We start from the raw sequence: 19,881 nt of genomic DNA, 5'->3' as shown, positions 1-19,881 counted from the left end.
GACCCCGGCTTGGTCCCTTCACAGCACCGCGGTCGTGGCCGAGATGCTCGGCGTGTCTTCCCAGGACCTGGCTAGCGGCCCGGGAGGGGCCTCGGGGCATCATCCGAACAAATGCCGCAGGAAAGTTAGGCGGTCAGTCGGGCTGGGGAACGGCGGCGCAGAGTGGCGAGAGAGCATGCGACCTGCCTGGAGCAGGTGCTTCCTTTTGCGGAGGAGTCTACTACTACCGATTCCCTGAAAGGCTGGCTGGCAATCTCCCGAAGGCGTGAAAAGTGCGGAGGCTCCTAGAGAAGGCGCCCCCAGGGCGCACGCAGGGCTGAAGCAGCCGGACCAAGGGAGAGGAATAACAGCCGACTAACGGAACTTTTCCTCTCCCGGCGGGATAAGGGCGTGTGGGCCAGGAGCTAGGTGCTGAGGCGCCGATCCGCATAGACTCCTCTAAGGCAAGGGGCGAGGTTTTCTTTCAGTGGGACCGACACTGCAAATTGTGATGGCAAGAGAACAGGAACAGGAGGCAACTCTGGGCTGGGGTAAAGACAATAGGACAGTAGAGCCCTCCGGCACCGGGAGGCGCGCGGGTGCCAGGGTGGGGTGGGGTGGAGGCAAGTCCCGTAACTAAGACACCAGACTGAGAATTGCTACTGCAAAAATAAACAGCGAAAAAAAAATTGGAACAAAGTGCAAGGAGAGGGGAGAGGTTTGTAGAAAACTGCAAAACCGGGGTGTTATCCTTCCTACCTCGCCCTTCTGCTGCCTAGAGACACCTCGCGTGAGCTCTCCCTACCCCGAGGGAGGTACAGAGGGGGCCCGCGATCGGCCTCTTCGGGACTCGCTAAGAGAGACATGGGAGACCAGCCAGCAGCTGCAGCCCTGCCCCTGCGCCCGGCCCGAACCTCGTGTCTGCGCAGCTCACCGCCGCGCGGTGCGGCACCTCCCTCCGGGGTGCGCAGCCCGGCCCCGCAGCGGCGCGGGGAACAAAGGGACCCAGCGCCGCCCGCCCCACCCCACCCGACCCGTTGTCCGGCCCGCGGGGACCTCTGCGTACCTGAAGCAGAGCCGCCAGCAGCGGCAGCAGGGTCCGCGGCGCTCCCACTATCCGGCACATGGAGGCGGAGAGGGGCCGAGCGAGGAGCCGGAGGCGGCGGCAGCAGCGGCAGCACCAACAGCGGCGCGGAGAGACGGCCCCAGGCAGTTTCAACCCCCCTCCCCACCCACCCCCTTCTCCGCTACTCTCCTCTCCCCGCCAATGGAGAGAGAGCTGATGACAAATAGCGGGACGCTGAGTCTGCGGAGTCGCACCAGGAGTAATAAAACAGACCAAGAGATCAAGGGGCCGGGGAGGAGGCGGGGGAGAAGGCGTGCGTGCGTGTGTGTGTGCGCGCGTGTGTGTGTGCGTATGTGTAGGCGGCCGCGGTGGCAGCGAAGGAGGTTCTGCTCTGGCCCAAAGCTCAGCAGAAGCCGGGAGAAATGCAGGCGGCAGCGGGGATCTTGGCCCGTGTAGGATGCGAAGGTGGAAGTGCAGCGGCTGGTGCTCCACTGGAGCTTCGCAACGCGAGGTTTCGGGCTCGAGGTTTTGCTTCCTCTGGGTCCCCTCTCCAGGGCCGCTCGCCACGACGAAGACGCCAGGGAGAGCGCCGCGGGGAGGGCGCTCCGTGTCTTGCGCGCTGCGCCCACAAAGGACAGCAGTCCTGCCGCCCGGCGTCTCTGCTGTGTGGGGGCTGAGGGCAGCTTCTTTGCTCCCCTTTCCGGTCCCCAGGCGAGTTGGAGACTGTTCTCTGGCCTTGGCCGCGCGGAGGTGAAGCCAGGGGTCGGCGTGGCCGCTACCGCCGCGGTTCTGTCCCGCGAAGCTGCTGCCGCGGCTAAACCTGCTGCCTGCGCGCCCGCACCCGCCCGCCGGTTCTCGCCCCGCGCTGCTCACTGCGCGCGCCGCCCCACCTCGCGCTGCCGCCGCCGCCTGCGCACCCCACTCGGCCTCTGCGAGCGCGACCAGGGCGAGCCACTGCTACGGCCGCCGCCGCTCTCCCCGCGCTCGCCGCACGCGCTGCCCGGCTGCGCGGCCCGCTCCCCTCTCCTATCCCCTCCCGCTGCTGCCGCCGCCCGCCCTCGCCCCCGCCTCTCTCCTTCACTGTGCCTCCCCGCCCGCGTGGTGGCCAATCGGAGGCGACTAAGCTGCAGTGGTAACCGGCCGGATCCACGGCAGCCGCCCGCCCCCGCCCTGCCTAAGCGCCCCGTTTTTTGCTGCAGCCCACGGGGGGTCGCCGGAGGGAAACCAAGGGTTCACAGAGCTCCGCTCGGGCAGGTGGAGGGGCTGCGGGAAATAAAATAACTTGCGCATGAACTTGATTGGTGGCAGGTTTCTCTTTGGACCACGATGGGGATTCGGAGATTAGGAATCGGGAGGCATGCCTCCTTGGTAGCCGAACGCACACTTCTGTGTTTTGTCGTTCTTTCGAGATAGATTATTTTTCTAGGCCAGGGCAGACACAGCAAACTAGCGACGCAGGCAAAGCCTATCCTGTCCATTGTTGTCTGAGGCGCTTGCCTCCAGCCACCTGCGGGCCGGCAGGACTGAGGCCGCGGCTCCTCTCCGGTGCTGGTTCCTCTCTCATCTTTGCGGATGTACCGGAACGGCCCAAGTTTGTGTTCTTGTTTTGTTTTCTTTTGTTCCCTCTGGGAGTTTGAGAGTGCCTGTTATTTTATTTGAAGTCTCCGTTTTATATTTCTACTCATTAGTGGTACAGTTCACATTTTTTAGGAAACAATTTCAGGGACTTGACCTCCACCCGACACCCCTACCCCCACCCCCACAACAGTAACAACAACAGTGAAAAAAGAAAAGAAAAAGAAGGCAGGAAGCAACCTAAAAGCCAGAACTGGGCGTGAAAATAGGATTATCTAAAAAGATAAAATAACTGATGCAGAGTTCGCACCAAGTAAAGGATTTTAATTCCTTCTTTTAAGACATGAACTTGGAGTGGAACAAAAAGTGAGAGACTTTACAAGTTTGGGTTACAAGCATTTGTGGAATGGAGGGAGGGGTGAAGAGCAATTGATTTTAGCAAGGTAATTTTTTCCAGAACTTTTCTTTTCTTAGGTTTTACAGGTAAATAAAAATATCGGTTTTATCTAAGCGTTTCAACACTTTGGAGGTTATCAAACTCCCTTTCAATTAGTGAATATGACCTTTCCGCTTTGGGTAACTGAAGTATTAACATTATTCGAATCTAAGTTTCAGAGTCATTTAAGAACTTGCTGAATCTCTAAAAATCAAGCACTAATTTCTTTGACATAAGTGATGCGACTTTTAATAATGTACTATTTCTTGTTAGGCTTTTTAAAATGTAATATTTATAGGGACACTTATTCAATTTTAATTAAAACAATATTGTAGGCCATATTTTAATGAAACTCAAAAATATTTCCTGGCTTTTTTCTCAAAAGAATAAGGAAGGTCATGTTAATTTAAAGACCAAAGGCTCGGCTTTTTCTTTTTTTTCTCTCTTCTTTCGTGGATATTATTGTCACACTATTGCTAATCGGTATAAATCTTCTCCTTGCAATAGAATATAAGTTCCATTTTCAAGGAGTCATGCATAATAGTAAAACATTCAGTAGCAATATGGGGATATAGTTTGTTGTACTCCAAAGTGGGATTTATAGATCCTATCTCCATGCTTAAGAATTAAATTGTGATCCTGGACCTGAGGCCTTACCATCCTCAGCACTCCCAGCATTAGTCATTGATGTTCATTGCCATTGTGATTAAACATTTAAACATCATTCCTCTAATAAAATAAACTCTTTTTATAACTTCAAAATCTGCTTTAGAATGCTTGTTATTCAACTAATTCTCTGATTCCAATAATTTTTGATCATACAGGTAAGCACTTGCTTTTTTTCTTTTTTTTTTGGTCCAGCTTACATGCCTCTCACTCTTCAGTGGGTGTAAATTGCTTTGGAATCTTGCCTGGGTTTAACCTGATCACATGGTCAGCTAAATTTTGCTAATCAACCCTTTATCAGAGGAAGGAGTAGCCTAGTCTAAAATCATGTTATTGGAGACTGTGCATTCATTTGATGTTAATAAAAGTAGATTTAGTGTTGACTTTGGCACCTAACACAACTTTACTTCCATTGCACCACACTTGATAATCTAATGGGGCCATTCATTTCTCCAGGCAAAAGGGGAGCAAACTCAGATTTTCATCCTCTACTCAAAGCAGTGCCAATCTGAAGACTAACTTTCCATCAGCCAGCAGAAGTACAGGGCTGTTGGGGACTTGGCAGTGACCAAGAGAAACAATAGGTAGGTGGTGGAGGAAGAGAGGAGAAGACAAGAAAAATAATAATAACAAAAACTAAGGCTGGGCTCATATACCTAAAATCAGCCTAATCCCTTATTTCTGACCCAGGGGCTGCTGCTGATTTACTACAAGAGGTGTACAAATGAATATGTGCACCAAGCATTGTGGAAAGATTGAATAAATGATGTCTCCTGCACATATAGCCAGTTTTCATAGGTATGTGATGCTATCATGATTCATTTCACACATTCATTTCAAAGTAAATCATAATACTTTGTTCTGATGTGTCTTTTCAACAAGAGGTGCTAAATGTACAACTACATCATCTGTATAAAAGGGTCCTCACTTTGGAAACAAATGCCATAGAGTAGTAGTCTATCTGTAGCAGCACCCCTACACACACACACACACACACACACACACACACACACACATGCACACGCATGTCCTTTCAAAGCAGGAACCACACTTGTCTCTACTTCTGACACCCAGCTAAGAGTTCTTTCCAAATATTGAATGAAGACCCTCTTCCATATGTCCTCCTTTCCTAACCTCTAGGACAAGCTAGGATTGTCCCTTCTCCCTTAGGAAGTATTCTTCATTTAGCAAGTTTCTCCCCAATCAGCATTAGTTCATTAAAGCTGATAGTCCCTGGGTAATACACGTTTTACAGAGTTATGAAATTTTCTAAATGAAACTTAAACACAGACTATGAGACTCCCCTCATTTTACAGGAACACAGGCTTAACAAGGTGCATAAGGGTATCAGCTGATAAGTAGGGACCCTCGATGGGACACAGGCTCTCTACCTAGACTCTGACCTTGTCTCTTTACGTGATTCTAGGAAGTCCATGTTAACTTTAGAAAGTTCAACTACAGTTGACACTTGAACAACACAAGTTTGAACTGCACAGGTCCATTTATACATGGATATTTTTCAAAAAGTAGTCCTTTGTGTCCAAGGTTTTTATATCTGTGAATTCAACCAAATGCAAATAGGAAATAGTATTTTCACGTTCCAAACAGCAATTTCTCAATCTTGGATTCCCTACCAGATCAAAAATACTGTATTGGATCTGTGGTTGATTGAATCGCAGATACCAAAGGCCAACTGTAGAGTCAAGGCCAACTATAAAGTCTAAAGTTATACATGGATTTTTGACTACACGGAAGCTGGTGCCTCTCACCCCAGAGTTGTTCAAGGGTCAACTATATATGGAATGAGAGGGAGGTTTAGGAGAAAGAAAAAGAAAATTCAATGACACTGAGGATTTTTCCACTGTTTCAGGCATTTTGTTCTTCAAAGTACAGTAGTCCCCCCATTATCTGTCGTGGACACGTTCCAAGACTCCCAGTGGATGCCTGAAATCTTGAACAGTACCGAACTCTATGTATATTGTTTTTTCCTATACATGCATACCCGTGATAAAGTTCAGTTTATAAATTAGGCACAGCAAGAGAGTAACAGCAATAACTAATTATAAAATAGAATACTTATAACAATATACTGTAATAAAAGTTATGTGAGTGTGAACTTTTTCTCCTCTCTCTCTCTCTCTGATAACCAGTCTGATAACCCATCTGGCTATTAGGTGACTAATTGGTAGGGAGCATGTACAGCATGGATACACTTGACAAAGGAATGAGTCACATCCCAGGCAGTATAAAGCTAGACGGCTTAAGATTTCATTGCGCTACTCAGAATGGGTCACAATTTAAAACTTATAAATTGTCAATTTCTGGAATTTCCTCTAATATTTTTGGACTATGGTTGACCACGAGTAACTGAAACTGTAGAAAGTGAAACCACAGATAAGGGGGGATTACTAGATGTATAAGATTGGAGACATAACTGCTCTTCTTTCTGCTGGTCTCCGTGCTCATGTACCTTTCTCAGTGTCATCATCTCACCATATTTAGTATGATTCCAGCATTTCAAAATCCTTATCTTTGGTACAACCTGGCTGTAAAGTACAAGCCAGCCATTCATCTGGAACTCACCCAGAGAAGCCATGATTTGTTCCAATACTAAAATAAAAACCTGGCTTTTATTATTTTTTTAAAATATACTTTATTTGGAAATATTATTTACCTTTTTTCTTTCTTTTTTAGCACTTGAAAATCAAACAATGTTTTCATGGAAAATATAACCAAGGGAGTAACTCAAAGTACATATGGTCAAGTAAGAGTCAAGGGTGAGTTTCTAAATATTTCTAACGCTCTTTTTTTTGTATCTTCAAAATGTAGAAAAAATATACCAGTATTTCTTAAGAAAGCCTGATATGAACACAGTGGAGCATAGTAGGGACTTAGCATTTTATTTATATCCTTATTAAATATGCTTATTTTCACTAAGGATTTGGATCAGTTACCCAAGAATCTTAGTGAAGCCTTTTCTCATCTCCTCCAGTTCGTCTGCAATTAAAAAATAAAAAAATTGTCTACGGCCATGAACGTGCTCAATCTGGTCTGATCTCAGAAGCTAAGCAGTGTTGGGCCTGGTTAATACTTGAATGGGAGACCTCCTAGGAATACCAGGTGCTATAGGTATTAAAATATAATAATAATAAATAAATAAAATCAAGGCTTTTAATCAGAGTTTTATTTGAGAGGCTCAAATTTTACAGACCAATACAAAATTACTAATGTAAAAATAGCTGAGTCAATAATCGACAGGCTAAAAAAGTAATAAAAATTTGGTGGCTATATAAGATGCAACAAAAAAAAATGTAAGAATATAAAAGTATAGGAAAAATATTGTCAATATTAACATATTGCTCTTTTTTTTGAGTTATCTCATAAGTTGATAATAGTAAGACCAGGACTAAAGCTTATTTTACTTAGAACTTGTCTCCTGTGAACCTGGCCCTTGTCGTTTCTTGAACCATTTTTTTGTCTGTGTTCCCCAAGTCTAGTTTTCATAGTTGATTTCATGAGTCTGCTCAAAGATCATCTGTATGTGAAAAAATAATATGATATTTAAGAAATCTACCTTCTGCACCAGAAGCACAGGTATTTATGGGGTAGCAGCAGCACTTTGGATTACTTAAAAGTCAGAAGGCCTATTTCTCAAGACAAATGTATCTTCAGAAAAAAAAAAAATTATACTGAAGAATTTGGTAACATTTAGTTGTGCCAAACTTTTGCCCCTGTGGCCTTTTAAAAGCAAATATCTGCCTTCTGGAAAGTATTGAAATACAGCTGTCAGTGTTTAGAGGATAGTAAAACATATTTAGTATCTGAACTTATACTAGCTGTGCCCTTTCGTGCAGTGAATATTGAGGCAGTTGGTAGAGAATTTCTTAGGCTCAGGACACCAGCATTCTCTTCCCAGGTCTATGGCTGGCTGAATAATCTTAAATACATCACTTAATTTTTACATGTTTTCTCATCTGTAGAATAGAAATAATTCCACTTTTCTCACAGAAATACTGAGATGACTAAGAAAAGAATGTTGGTAAAGCCTATTTAGTTCCTTCAAGGGAAATTCTAGATAAATACGTGGAATTCTTTAAGGCTGTCTGGATCAGAAAAGGAATGATTATTTGGTTCCTAAAGTTGAGTCATATTTTAATGATATGGCACAACCTAAAAACCACCAAGTGCTTATTAAATCTTTGTCCTTCTTTTTAGTTATCCACAAAATTTGAAAATAACATATTTATCTTGCCCTGACAAAGGTAACACTTGTTTATGCATGGACATTTCATAAAATGCTATTCAGTTAAATAATCACTGTAAGTACCATAATCATTCATATATGATTCCTTATATTGCAGTACTATCTGGGAAGATACAGTCTGAGTTTTCTTTTTAAACAGTGAATGTAAAAAAATCAACAATAATTCCATTTATTACAAAATTTATAATGTATGTCACTGTGATCTATTCTTTACATAGCTCAAAGGAGCTGAGTGATTATCACAAATAAGCATTATCTTTCTGGGTGGTCTATTATTTTGAGTCATCCTTGAGAAAGATTTTTTAAAAACATATTTGCAGAAGATGGGAATATTCTCACTTCTAAAGTTGTTATGACAGCCAATAATAAACATTTATTTGCATTCAAAAACTAATTTATCCAAGCCATTTGAAATTTCAAACTCTTTGATGCTCACTAGGACATACAATGTCTCCAGGTGAGGTAAGAGTACTTTAAAGTGTCTGCTCATCAAGACAATGAGGGAAGGGACAAGCAGAGGAGGGACAAATGAATACAACTAGACATCAGAAGAAGGGAAAGACTAAAGCACCTGAGGTTTGTTCTCTCTAATGAGAGAAGGGGCTAACGATGTACACAGAATGCAGACTATGACCAAACTACAAGATAGGGGCAAGGCCATAATCTTAGCAATTGCTCAATAAATACTCGTTCAGTTTTAGGAGTGAGTCATGCCAGGAATAAAAAAGGGAGACATGGAATTTGGACAAGAGCATCAGTACAGCCTTTCAGCATCCAGAACAGATAGGAAGATCCACACAACAGGGCAACTGATAATTAAGAGTCCCTGCAGGGCAGCTCAGTCTGTCCTCTCCCAGATATATGTGCACATCTCTTAAGAAGTGCAAGTCATCTCTGACAGAAAGTTTTACTCTGAGATGCTTGCTGGTGGGGTTGTGTGCTGCTGTTCTCAGTTCTCAAATCGTTACCTCAACAAATATTAAAAACCTGTTACACTTTTAAAATCACCCTCTTATTTTTGTGAAGGTGGAAATTATGTAAAATGACTCTTTGTAGTTCATAGCCTCTTTTTTTAGTCAAAAACAAGCATTAGTGATATGTTAATGAGATGTCTAAGCTTTAGCTGAAGAAGATGCATGTTGACATCTTTATTTTATTTTTTCTTATTTTCTAGAACTTGGGATTTTTGGGGGGTATAGAACTTCACAGATTATTATTTTCTTATCTCTGTCGTTCTCCCACCTCCTTTCTTTCTCTTAAATAAATTTTCTGGGAGATTTCTTTAGCTTTATCTTCTAGCCTTTCTGTTGAAAATTTGGTCATATTTTTGATTTCCAAGAGCTTTTGGTTGTTCTCTGGTGGTTTCTTCCATAGAAACATGTTCTTGTGTTTCATGGATGTGAGAGCTTCTTTTCTCTCTTTATATATTGTTTAAAGTTTTCTTCCTCTCCTGACATCATGTTGGTTTACTGTCTGCTGCTTTTCTTGCAGAGTTATTTAGTATGCATTTTAGAATCTCACTTAATCCTCCCAGTTTTCAATAAACCGTCCTATCTAGCCTCAGCTTTGTTTGGGCCAAGTGAGTTCAGAGCCTGTCACTAAGACTTTCTTCAAGAACCTTCTTCTCAGAATGTCTTCTAACCCACTGTCCTCTCACACTGGCATGAAACGGGTTGTTACTCCCTGGCTTATACTAGATGCCTCCTGGGACTGGTTTCTGTACTGTAGAAGTTCACAAAGAACACTGCACTCTGTGGGTGCCTTAACCTTACATATCTCTATCCAGATTTAATCGTGACTTTTTCCTTGACAAAAGAAAGAAAGAGCCCTAGGTGATTTTTTGGAGGCTGGATGACTACTGATAGTTTTTCCCTATCAGAGTGGGTCAACTACCCCTTCCCAAGGGTTAGATGCACATGTCTCAACTCAGACCCATGCCCCTGGGGGCAGTTTAGGGTTTCCATTGTAACTCATTCCTTCCTGAAGTTAATGAAAGCCCCCTGCCCCGCTTCTCCGTGTTCTATGAGAAACAGTGTCCCCTCCACAGGTTATCTAGTCCCAAATCATTGTTTAGGCCCTAGAGTTTTCAACTTAAAAAAAAAAAAAAAGAATCTAAATGCTCTGTCCTCAACATGATATAATAATAGTTATAAAAAACCATTTTGAAAGTTTTACCACATTATGTTGAAACAAACCATGGAGATGTATTCACCCTGTATTCATTTGTATTCACACTAGCTGAAACAATCCAGAATGAAGTACTTATTCGTATAATATGGATAGATTCATATTTCCAGTAAATAATAATGAAATAAAATTTACAATATTGGTAATCTAAACCTGAAATTTGGAGTAGATGAGATTGAAACACCTCAGTAACAACGACATTTAGCGTAATTATCGTCACCATCTTTTTTCTGATGTTGTACTGTTTGTGAGTGCTAAAATGTCTTAGAAAAAGACAGCTATCATTGGGGGCAATGTATGCTATTAATGTATGTGAACCAATAGGTGACGTCACTGTCCTTTGCCCCAAATATTGTGACAAGTTCTTGGTGGGAGAGTTCATTAATACCTTACCCACTAACAGTCCTGCTGTTGAAAAATCGCTGATTGAATCTTTAATTCCTCTTCATTTTCACTTAGTATAGGTCTTATATTATTCATTTGAAGTCTTACGAGGTTGAATTTCATCATCTTGTTATTCAACAATGTGTCATCACTTCACCTTATAAGAATTTATAGAGATTTTATACAAGTGATGATTTCAAGCTTGGAGTTAAAAAGAGATATTACTATCCATTTAACAGATGCATAGACATCATTCGCTCTTTCACCAAAAGAATCAGTTCCAAGAAATATATCTCTCTGCTTAGAATATCTAGCTTACCTTTCAGTAAAATCGAATAGGTTACTACTTGCTAGTAAGAACACATTTACTAACATGCAGATGGAAAACAAAACACTTCTTTTTAATTATAAAGGAAATACTCTTGAAAGATGGTGACTTTTTAAAAGATTGTGTCCAAATTGGAGATTTATCTGAGAGTGAGAACAAAATACCAGACCAATGCCCCCAATTTTTTCCATTTACCCGTAGCTCTACGGACGACAGGCAGACTTTTAAATCAGCTCTGTACAGACTGTAGAGTTTATGGGAAAAGAAACAATGGGGCAACTGACAGGCTGGTGGGACAGAGAATGATGATGAGCTGGAGCAGGGCCCTTAAAGGATTCAATGAGATTTTTATATTGAATGTGTCTGGCAAAAGCTAGCGATGAACAGATGATGAGCTCATATAGCTCCTGCCTTAAGGAAAGCAGATGCCTTAGATATGAATAAGCAGGAAAGTCTTCAGTTTGGTCAGCAGAGCCTAGAAAGGATAATCCAAGACCCTGGCTAAAATCTTTAAGATGTCCCCCTGTAGAACATGTTTTTTTTCTTGATTTTTTGGTTTGTTTTTAAGAATCACAAAATTAATCCAGTTGCTTGCATGTGATACACCTTTAAGAAATCCCTTTGCATTCCTCTATAAATTCTTCAGTTCAGGTTCTGGATAATATCTCCCATAATCAATATAGCAAAATTGTATTATCAAAGTGAAAGTAAAAAATGTATTTGCTATTTTCAGTTTTCCAAAATTATTGCTTTTTAAAAAAAGTTTGTATTTAAAAAATCTTCATTCTCTAAGACAGAAATCCACAACCTTTTTGGTCACCATGGACCAGTGCTCCTATGAGATGCCTGATGATCTGAGGTAGAGCTGAGATGATCTCAAGTAGAGCTGAGGTAGTGATGCTAGCGCTGGGGAGCGGATGCAAATACAGATGAAGCTTCACTTACTTGCCTGCCACTCACCTCCTGCTGTGTGGCCCAGTTCCTAACAGGCCGCTGCCTGGGGGTTGGGGACCCCAGCTCTAAGAGTACAAAATAGGTATGGTCCTCCAAAATGTTGCATTTATGTTAAACAACCAATATCATAATTAATATTTTTTCCAGAAGTCAAATTCTTAAATCTTTATGCAAAATTTTGAACATAAAAACATTTACATCCTTATTTACCATCTTCCCAACTTCTATTTTCGCTTAAATATATTTGCCTTTGACCACAATCTTCTTCACTAAGCATTTCTCCAAAACTCATAGGTGAATAGTTTCTTAGCTTTCTGACTGATGCTGTATTTAAAAATCTGTATTTATTCTGAGTCAGTTTACAATACCTTAAAAACAAGCAAGAAAAAGAAAGTAGGGAAGGAATAAGTGGAGAGGAAAGAACAAAAAAACACTCAGTTATCCACATGTTGAATTTTTCTATGCTTTGATTAAATGCCTAATCCTAAAAGGGGTGTGGTATGACCTGTTTTTTGAACCAGTCATTAGGAGGTGCTCACAGTTTAGAACAAACTCTTCACATCTTTAAAGCTACTTACCATCTAGTTTTCATGTTTTGTAGAACTTATCTTTAATTTTAGAAATTTTACTTCGCTGGAACTTAAAACTTGTAAAAATTGTCAAGCTGACAGCTCTAAAAACTGAAGTCATCCAATTAGTCCAAAAAACAAAAGTTTCTGTGGCATCTATCATGGAACACCAATAGGCTTACAGACAAACACATCAGGTTAAAAGGAAAACACATGTTGGAGAAGGAACAACTTCTCATATACTTTGCCTTCACAGAGACGTAATTGATGATAATTGGTATAAGGCAGTGGTCTTCAGGAAGTTTTCCCAAGGTTATATCTAATTTTGTAAAATAGAAGGTTATATATGTATCTGGAATGTTTCTCCTGGGTAGAGTCAATTTTCATAAGGCACTTTCATAGCTGTTTATTATGGACACCATTCAAAATGTTAACTATCCATTATGTTTCTGCCATTATTGCTTTTTTATTTGCCATAACAGACCCACATGGGCTACTTGACAAATGTTTGGCACAAATATGAACATGCATGGAACAAAGACTAAGGACAAGTAAAGCTACCAGGAAAGCTTGGTAGATTAGGTATCCATTGTCGCTGGGGCACTGTTTTGAGGAAAGGCTTTTAGTCTAATTATTTGTAAAAAAAAAAAAAAAAAATGTATATATATATATATATATGTAGATAGATAGATAGTTAAGAGGGTGTTGTACTAGTACTAGAATTTTAGAATACTGTGCATAAATTACTTAACTGATTTAACAATGGATTCAATGATCTTGTGTCAATTACCAAGTTAAGTGTGACAAACACTGAAACCAAATATTTTTTTTAAATTTCCACATTGAAGGAATTCAATGCACAAAATTTAAAAATTGTACAACTGATAAATACAGCTAATTAAAAAATATTGTTACTTAGAGTTACCTTCTGGCCAATAGTAACATTTATTTTACTTTTTCATATCTTTGGCACCTAACTCAAAACCCAGGTATATTTAGCCTGCACTGCATTATGTAGATCATGACACCTACTGGCAGCATAGGGTTTTGCACCCTAGTTCCATAAGACACTGAATCCCCTGGTTCACCCAAGGTAATTTCAAATTTATGCTCATAATATGAGTCGGCATTAACCTTTACTGGAAAAAAATTATATCTTGAAGCATGACTATAAGTTCAGATAAGCTAAATTAAGCTGTGCTAACAGATTCCCTAAAACTCAAATGGCTCAAATTAACAAAAGTTTAATTCTTGCACATAGTACATGTCTATTGCAGATTTTTAGTGATGAAAAGTGCAAAGTGAAGATTCAATTTCACATCCAACCCCATCATTAAATACTAGACTAATGTCCCAAGAGTATTCACTAATTGATTTGGAATATATTTTTCTATCCATTGATCGGGGTCTTTCTGTATTTGCATCAGCTCCATGCTACTTAAATTGTTAAAGCTTTATAATACATTATATCAGAATATTTATCTCTTCTTATTTTTTTAAATCTGTTATTCTCACCTGATATTTCTTCCAGAAAAGTTTAGCATTATTTTGTTAAATTACTCCAAATCACATTTAATTTTTATTTGAGTAGCGTTAACTAGCAATTAATTTGGTAATAAATAATATCTGTAAAATATTGTTTTCTCTTGAAAGTCCATTACATCTCTTGAAAATATTTATAATGTTCTTCATCTGTTAAATGGTGTTTATTATAATAAATATTTGAGATTTAATATTTTTGTTGCAACAATGAGATTCTTTATGTAATTTTATTTCCACATTTGCTATTACCTGCATATGAACATGCTATTGTTTTTGAATTTTCTCTTGTAATAAATAAAAAAATAATAATTGTATACTTTTGCTATGAGATGTCATTTTGGATTTTGTTTAGATGAATCACTGTTCTTTGTGTCTTGTATTTAAATCTCTTAGTTCTGTGTCATGTCTTTTAGCATTGACTAAAGCCTTCTAATAAGGATGTTAGATATCATTTTCCCCCCACATTTAATTCCAGTCTCCTTTGGCTTTAAACATTAGAAAGGTATGATAATGAATATTTTTAAGTCATGTTTATGGCTTATTATTTGCTAATGGTGTTTTCAATAATTGTTACTGTTGAATTATTTCAGTGCCTTATTCAAATGTATGATTATGATTTTCTTAATTGACCTAATAATTGAATATCGTAATAAATTACATAATATTGACTCTTTTTGTATTTCTGAAATAAATCCTACTTGATTTTTTAGGTAGTGTCAAGTTCTAGTTCTAAGATTTATTTATGACTTTAAAATTCGATATTCCCTTGGAGATATGTTGACTTTTTCTTCTATTGATATTCTCATCAGCATTTGATATTTTATTTTTAAAAGTACTGTTATATTGTATTTATCAATTATAATTTTATTTGATATTAGCTAATAATGTTAGACATTTGTTTTTATTCTAGTTGTTAAATATTTGGAAATATTTCTTAATTTTTTAAATTTTCTATTAATTTTGTTACCTAATTCCTTCTTTATATTATTTTAGTTTTTTTATTTTAATTTTTTAAAATAATTTTTTATGTCCAATTACAGTTGGCATACAATGTTATATTAGTTTCAGGTATAGAACATGGTGATTATACATTTATATATCTTAGGAAGTGATCTCTCCGATTAACTTAGTACCCATTTGATACCATACATAGTTATTACAATATTATTGACTGTATTCTATATGCTATACTTTACATCCCCATGACTATTTTGCAAATACTAATTTGCACTTTTATTCCCTTCCCCTTTTTTCACTCCTCCCCCATCATCTTCCCAGCTGGCAACCATCAAAATGTTCTCTGTATCTATGAGTTTGTTTCTGTTTTGTTTGTTTATTATGTTCTTTAGATTCCACATGTAAGTGAAATCATATGACATTTGTCTTTCTTTGTCTGAATTACTCTACTCAGCATAATATCTTCTAGGTCCATTCTTGTTATTGCAGATGGCAAGATTTCATTCTTTTTAATGATTGAATAATATTCTATTGTATATATGTACCACCTCTTCTTTATCCATTCATCTATTGATGGACACTCAGGTTGCCACCATATCTTGGCCATCGTAAATAATGCTGCAATGAACATATGGATTCACATGTCTTTTCAAAGTAGTTTTTTGGGTTTCATCAAATAAATACCCAGAAGTGTCTCTTGTTATAGCCATTGTTTTAAAGTCTATTTTGTCTGATATAAGTATTGCTATCCTGGCTTTTTGTTTGTTTCCATTTTCATGAAATATTTTTTCTACCTTTTACTTTCAGCCTTTGTATGTGTCTTTTGATCTGAAGTGACTCTCTTGAAGGCAGCATGTGTAAGAGTTTTGTTCTATCATGCTTCAGCCACCTTATGTTTTGATTGGAGCATTTAATCCATTTACATTTAAAGTAATTGTTCATAAATAGTAGTTATTGCCATTTTATTATTCATATTGTTTATCCTTTTTTCTTCTTAAATCTCTCCATTTCCTGTAATACTGGCTTGATGGTGATGAACTCCTTTAGCTTTTTCTTGTCTGGGAAGCTCTTTATCTGTCCTTCAATTCTTAATGATAGCTTTCTGGGTAGAGTCATCTTGGTTGTAGGTCTTTGCTTTTCATCACTTTGAATATTTCATGCTAGTCCCTCTGGCCTGCAATGTTTCTTTCCAGCCAGCAGTCTTAGGGGAGCTCCCTTGTAGGTAACTGATTGCTTTTCTCTTGCTGCTTTTAAGAATTTCTCTTTGTCTTTTATGATGTGTCTTGGTGTAGGCTTCTTTTGGTTCATCTTCTTTGGGACTCCGCATTTCCTCAGCTTGTATGTCTATTTCCTTCACCAGATTAGGGAAGTTACCCATCATTACATCTTCAGATAGATTTTCTATTCCTTGTTACATTTCTTCTCCTTCTTGGACCCCTATGATGCGAATATTGGTATGCTTGATGTTATCCTAGAGGTCCCTTAAACTACTGTCATTATTTTGGATTCTTTTTTCTTGTTGCTGTTCTGACTGGATGTTTTTTGCTGCTGTATCTTCTAAATCACTGATTTGATCCTCCGATTCACAAAATCTACATAATACATTTCCTATAATGTATTCTTCACTTCAGTCATTATATTCTTCATTCCTTACTGGTTCTTTTTATGTTTTCTATCTCTTTGTTAAAGTTCTCACTGAGATCATCTACTCTTTTCCCAAGTTCATTGAACATCCTTATCACCAGTGTTTCAAACTCTGCATCTGATAGATTGCTTGTCTCTATTTCTTTTAGTTCTTTTTCTGGAGCTTTGTCCTTTTCTTTCATTTGGGACATTTTTGTTTGTCTCCCAATTTTGGCTGCTTCCCTGTGTTTATTCTATGTATTAGGTAGGGCTGCTGTGTGACCCTCAGGCTGATTGGTTGTGAGAACTGGCCTTATGGAGCAGGATTGGCTTTAGCAGGGCTCTAGTGCCTGTGCAATCTTCCCTTTGAGTGTGTTGTATGCAGCCCCAGTGTGAAGCTGGCCACCAGGAGTGTCTGGTGGGAGGGGGCCTCCTGGGAGGGGCCCTGACGCAGGCCAAGTTCAGACACAGCCTGTACTCTGCTCAAGGCCACCTGGCAAGAGTTACCAAGCAATCTACAGGTGGCCGCCACTCACTCTGGTCTCGGAGGTGCCTCAAGAAGCCAAACCATGAACTGAGGCCAACTGCCACCAGTGCTGGATTCGAAGCTGTTCACAAGAGGTACAGAGTATGCTGAGGCCAGATGTTCCTTGTTTGGGTTTTGCAAACCTGAGAGATTTTAGGAAAGTCTGCAGCATAAGCCAAGATGGGCCATTTACACTGAAAAGCCACTGGAAGCCACTTGGGTGGGCCTGCAAGTTGCATGGGGAAGGGTCTCACAGAATCACCAGGGCAGGGCAACCAATGTTTACTAGGTTGATGGTAGCTGCCTGCATCTGCACCCCAGGAGAGGGGAGGTCTCAACAAAAAAGGAAGGGATTCTACCAGCACTTCTGTCTGGGAGATAGCTGCCTCTCCAGCCCATGACCTGAAACCAGACAAATTCTTTCCTCCTTGTATGTCCCTGGCACCTTTTAAAACTGCTGTCTCAGCACGGGTACTCAGAGCATGTGAGTTGGTTGCCAAGTAAGTCCACAGGTGTTCCTCTTAAGAGGAACGTCTGAGACTCTAGCCACCCTCCATCTCACTCTGCCACAATCTGTGCTGATTTTTACAGCCAGAAGTTGTGGGAATTTCCCTTTCTGACACTGGAATCCTGGGCTGGGAAGCCACATGTGGGGCTGGGACCCCATGCTCCCCTGGGAGTACTTCTGCAGCTAAGACATCCCTCCTGATTCTCGATTGCCACATGCAGGTATGGGACCAACTGGTTCTGTGCCTCCACACTTCCTACTAGTCTCCAGGTGATCTCTTCTGTTTATCCCCAGTTGTAGGACTTCTTTTCAGCTAGTCTTCAGAGGACTCCCAGTGATGGCTGTTTGTAGTTTAGTTGTACTTTTGATGTGGTTGTGAGAAAAAGCAAGCACCACATTTACCTCCTTCACCATCATGACAAGCTTTATTTTAAATCGATCTTATTTTATTTTTCTAAAATTTAGTTTGTTTGCATTCTTCACAATATATAGAAAAATATACTTATGAATTCATTTTTGTTTATAGCTTTCATGTTAACATTTTTGTATACTACTTTTTAATCTCTTCTTTGGCTCAATAGTTATTTTGAAAGGTGTGTTTCTATATCTAAGTGGATGAACATTATTTTTAGTAAAAATATTTATATTTTTCATTCCATTTTTCTCAGTTAATATAGTGCATAATTTTGTTTTTTGTTTTTAGATTATTGACTTTGCTTTTGATCTGGTACCAATTTTCTCCTATGCTTTTTACATATATTACATGAAGAAAGTTACTGGTAATCTCAAGAACTATGAAAGGTTGAGATTTTGCTCTATTTGATAGCTAACAGGTTAGCTTCCATTGTATGAATATTGGGAGAAGACAGGCAATTCCTGAGTTGGAGAGAAAGGGTTTTATAACTCACAGCAATAGCAGTAGCTATCATCATTTTTGTGTTAGTTCTCCAGGCTACGATTTCTATAAGATGAGGTAAAGAGAACCAGGTGACATCTACAGTCACAGTGCATACATACAGGAGAAGAACCTTGAGCTTAGGGAACCTGATTCTTTCATAAAAGGCAAATAAGCATACCTGTCCTTTGTTCCAGAGGGAGACTGTATCTTCCTAGACTCCAAGCAAGCCGTTTCTTGCCTTCAGGTAGAGACACTCTGTCTCTCTACCAAGGTAGTTTTCTATAACATCTTTGGAAAGATGGTCTGGAACAAAGAAATCTAGTGCATCTGCTTGTATGTGTAGAAATACATGATACCCATGGAGAATGATCTACCATCAAGGGAGTAAAAGATGTCAGTTCTAGCTTGTCCAAATTCCCTATAATTGTTTTTGTCAGCTCAATATAGACATTGATATAAAAATAGATTTTTTTACATCTATCATCTATCTATATATTAGTGTTTTGATGTTTAACAGAATAGATGATTAGATAGATAGATAGATAGATAGATAGATAGATAGATAGATAGATAGATAGACAGATAGACAGACAGACATGATTGTGTGTTTAAAATGTAATTTCCTATGTTTTTAATAATTTTGTTTTATGTGTTTTAAGCTATTTAGCCAGGTACTCAGCATTATTTCTCCTACCATTTGTGATTTTTTAAAATATAAAATAGCCTTTCTTAGTTCCATTTGTGTGAGTTGCCCCCTCCGCTGTAATTATTTGTACTATTATTTAGATCACTCTCTTAAAAATAATAAATTACAGGAATATTTTTTATTCAATCTGATACATTTTGCTTTTTAAATAGGGGAATTTAAACTACATTCATTAATTTTGTTGGTCTGACAGATAATTTTGTTGTCTGTTTTTTGTTTGCTTGTCATTTGGCCTCTGTTCTACAGGCTGTTTTGTTTACTTCTTCTCAATGGTTTTAGAAAGCATATCCTGTATTTAATTCTGTTAGTGGTTATCTTATCATTACTAAGATATTTTCATAACTATTTGTTTATTAATCAAAATAGCAACAAAGAGGCTCTTGTTTATTAATTGTGCTTCCTTTATCTATTTCTTTCCCCTTCCCAGTCTTTAATAATAATTTATTCGGCTGTGTAAACTTTGTCATCAGCACACCTACACATTCCTTTTTTCAATAAATCGAATTTTTTAAACTGTTGCATTTTTATTACCCTGTAATAAAGCCTTTTTTGTTGTTGTCGTTTTCAGCATCATCTTTATTCTTTATAGTCATAGTTTGCAACAGCTGTTGGAACACTATGGTACTAGTCAAAGGCCAAGAGAAATATTCCTAAATTCTCCAGTGAATCGGAATTCCAGTGGGTCTGGGCAGTGAGCTCATGGGAATGAAGTT

General features: G+C 39.3%; 2 protein-coding genes across 2 annotated transcripts in view; one reads left to right on the top strand and one right to left on the bottom strand.

Annotated features, from left to right (window-relative positions):
* CDH2 (cadherin 2) overlaps positions 1-1,534 on the bottom strand; it is a 196,711-nt gene extending 195,177 nt beyond the window's left edge. Inside the window, exon 1 of the mRNA XM_039843957.1 lies at positions 1,046-1,534. Coding sequence (XP_039699891.1) covers positions 1,046-1,105 — 60 coding nt within the window. The 5' untranslated portion in view covers positions 1,106-1,534. The remainder of the gene's footprint in view (positions 1-1,045) is intronic.
* On the top strand, positions 1,104-12,329 carry LOC120589230 (proline-rich protein 36-like). Its single transcript, XM_039846740.1, has 6 exons — positions 1,104-1,181; positions 1,502-3,063; positions 4,179-4,306; positions 4,413-4,520; positions 6,417-6,499; positions 11,679-12,329. Exons 1-2 carry the CDS (start codon positions 1,104-1,106, stop codon positions 2,324-2,326), a joined length of 903 nt encoding a protein of 300 aa, XP_039702674.1. The 3' UTR covers positions 2,327-3,063; positions 4,179-4,306; positions 4,413-4,520; positions 6,417-6,499; positions 11,679-12,329.
* The last annotated feature ends 7,552 nt before the right edge of the window (positions 12,330-19,881 follow it).

This window comes from Pteropus medius, unplaced genomic scaffold (genome assembly GCF_902729225.1).
Source record: "Pteropus medius unplaced genomic scaffold, Ma_sr-lr_union100, whole genome shotgun sequence".
Classification (NCBI taxonomy): Eukaryota; Metazoa; Chordata; class Mammalia; order Chiroptera; family Pteropodidae; genus Pteropus; species Pteropus medius.
Note: the sequence above shows the minus strand (reverse complement) of the source record. Positions and strands in the feature narration are given on the sequence as shown.

What these genes read in the sequence shown, in the direction of transcription:
- LOC120589230 (XM_039846740.1), top strand. Translation starts at nt 1,104, where the DNA reads ATGGAGGCGGAGAGGGGCCGAGCGAGGAGCCGGAGGCGGCGGCAGCAG. An exon ending in AACAGCGGCGCGGAGAGACG is followed by an intron (nt 1,182 to 1,501) that starts GCCCCAGGCAGT and finishes TGGCCCGTGTAG; the next exon opens with GATGCGAAGGTGGAAGTGCA.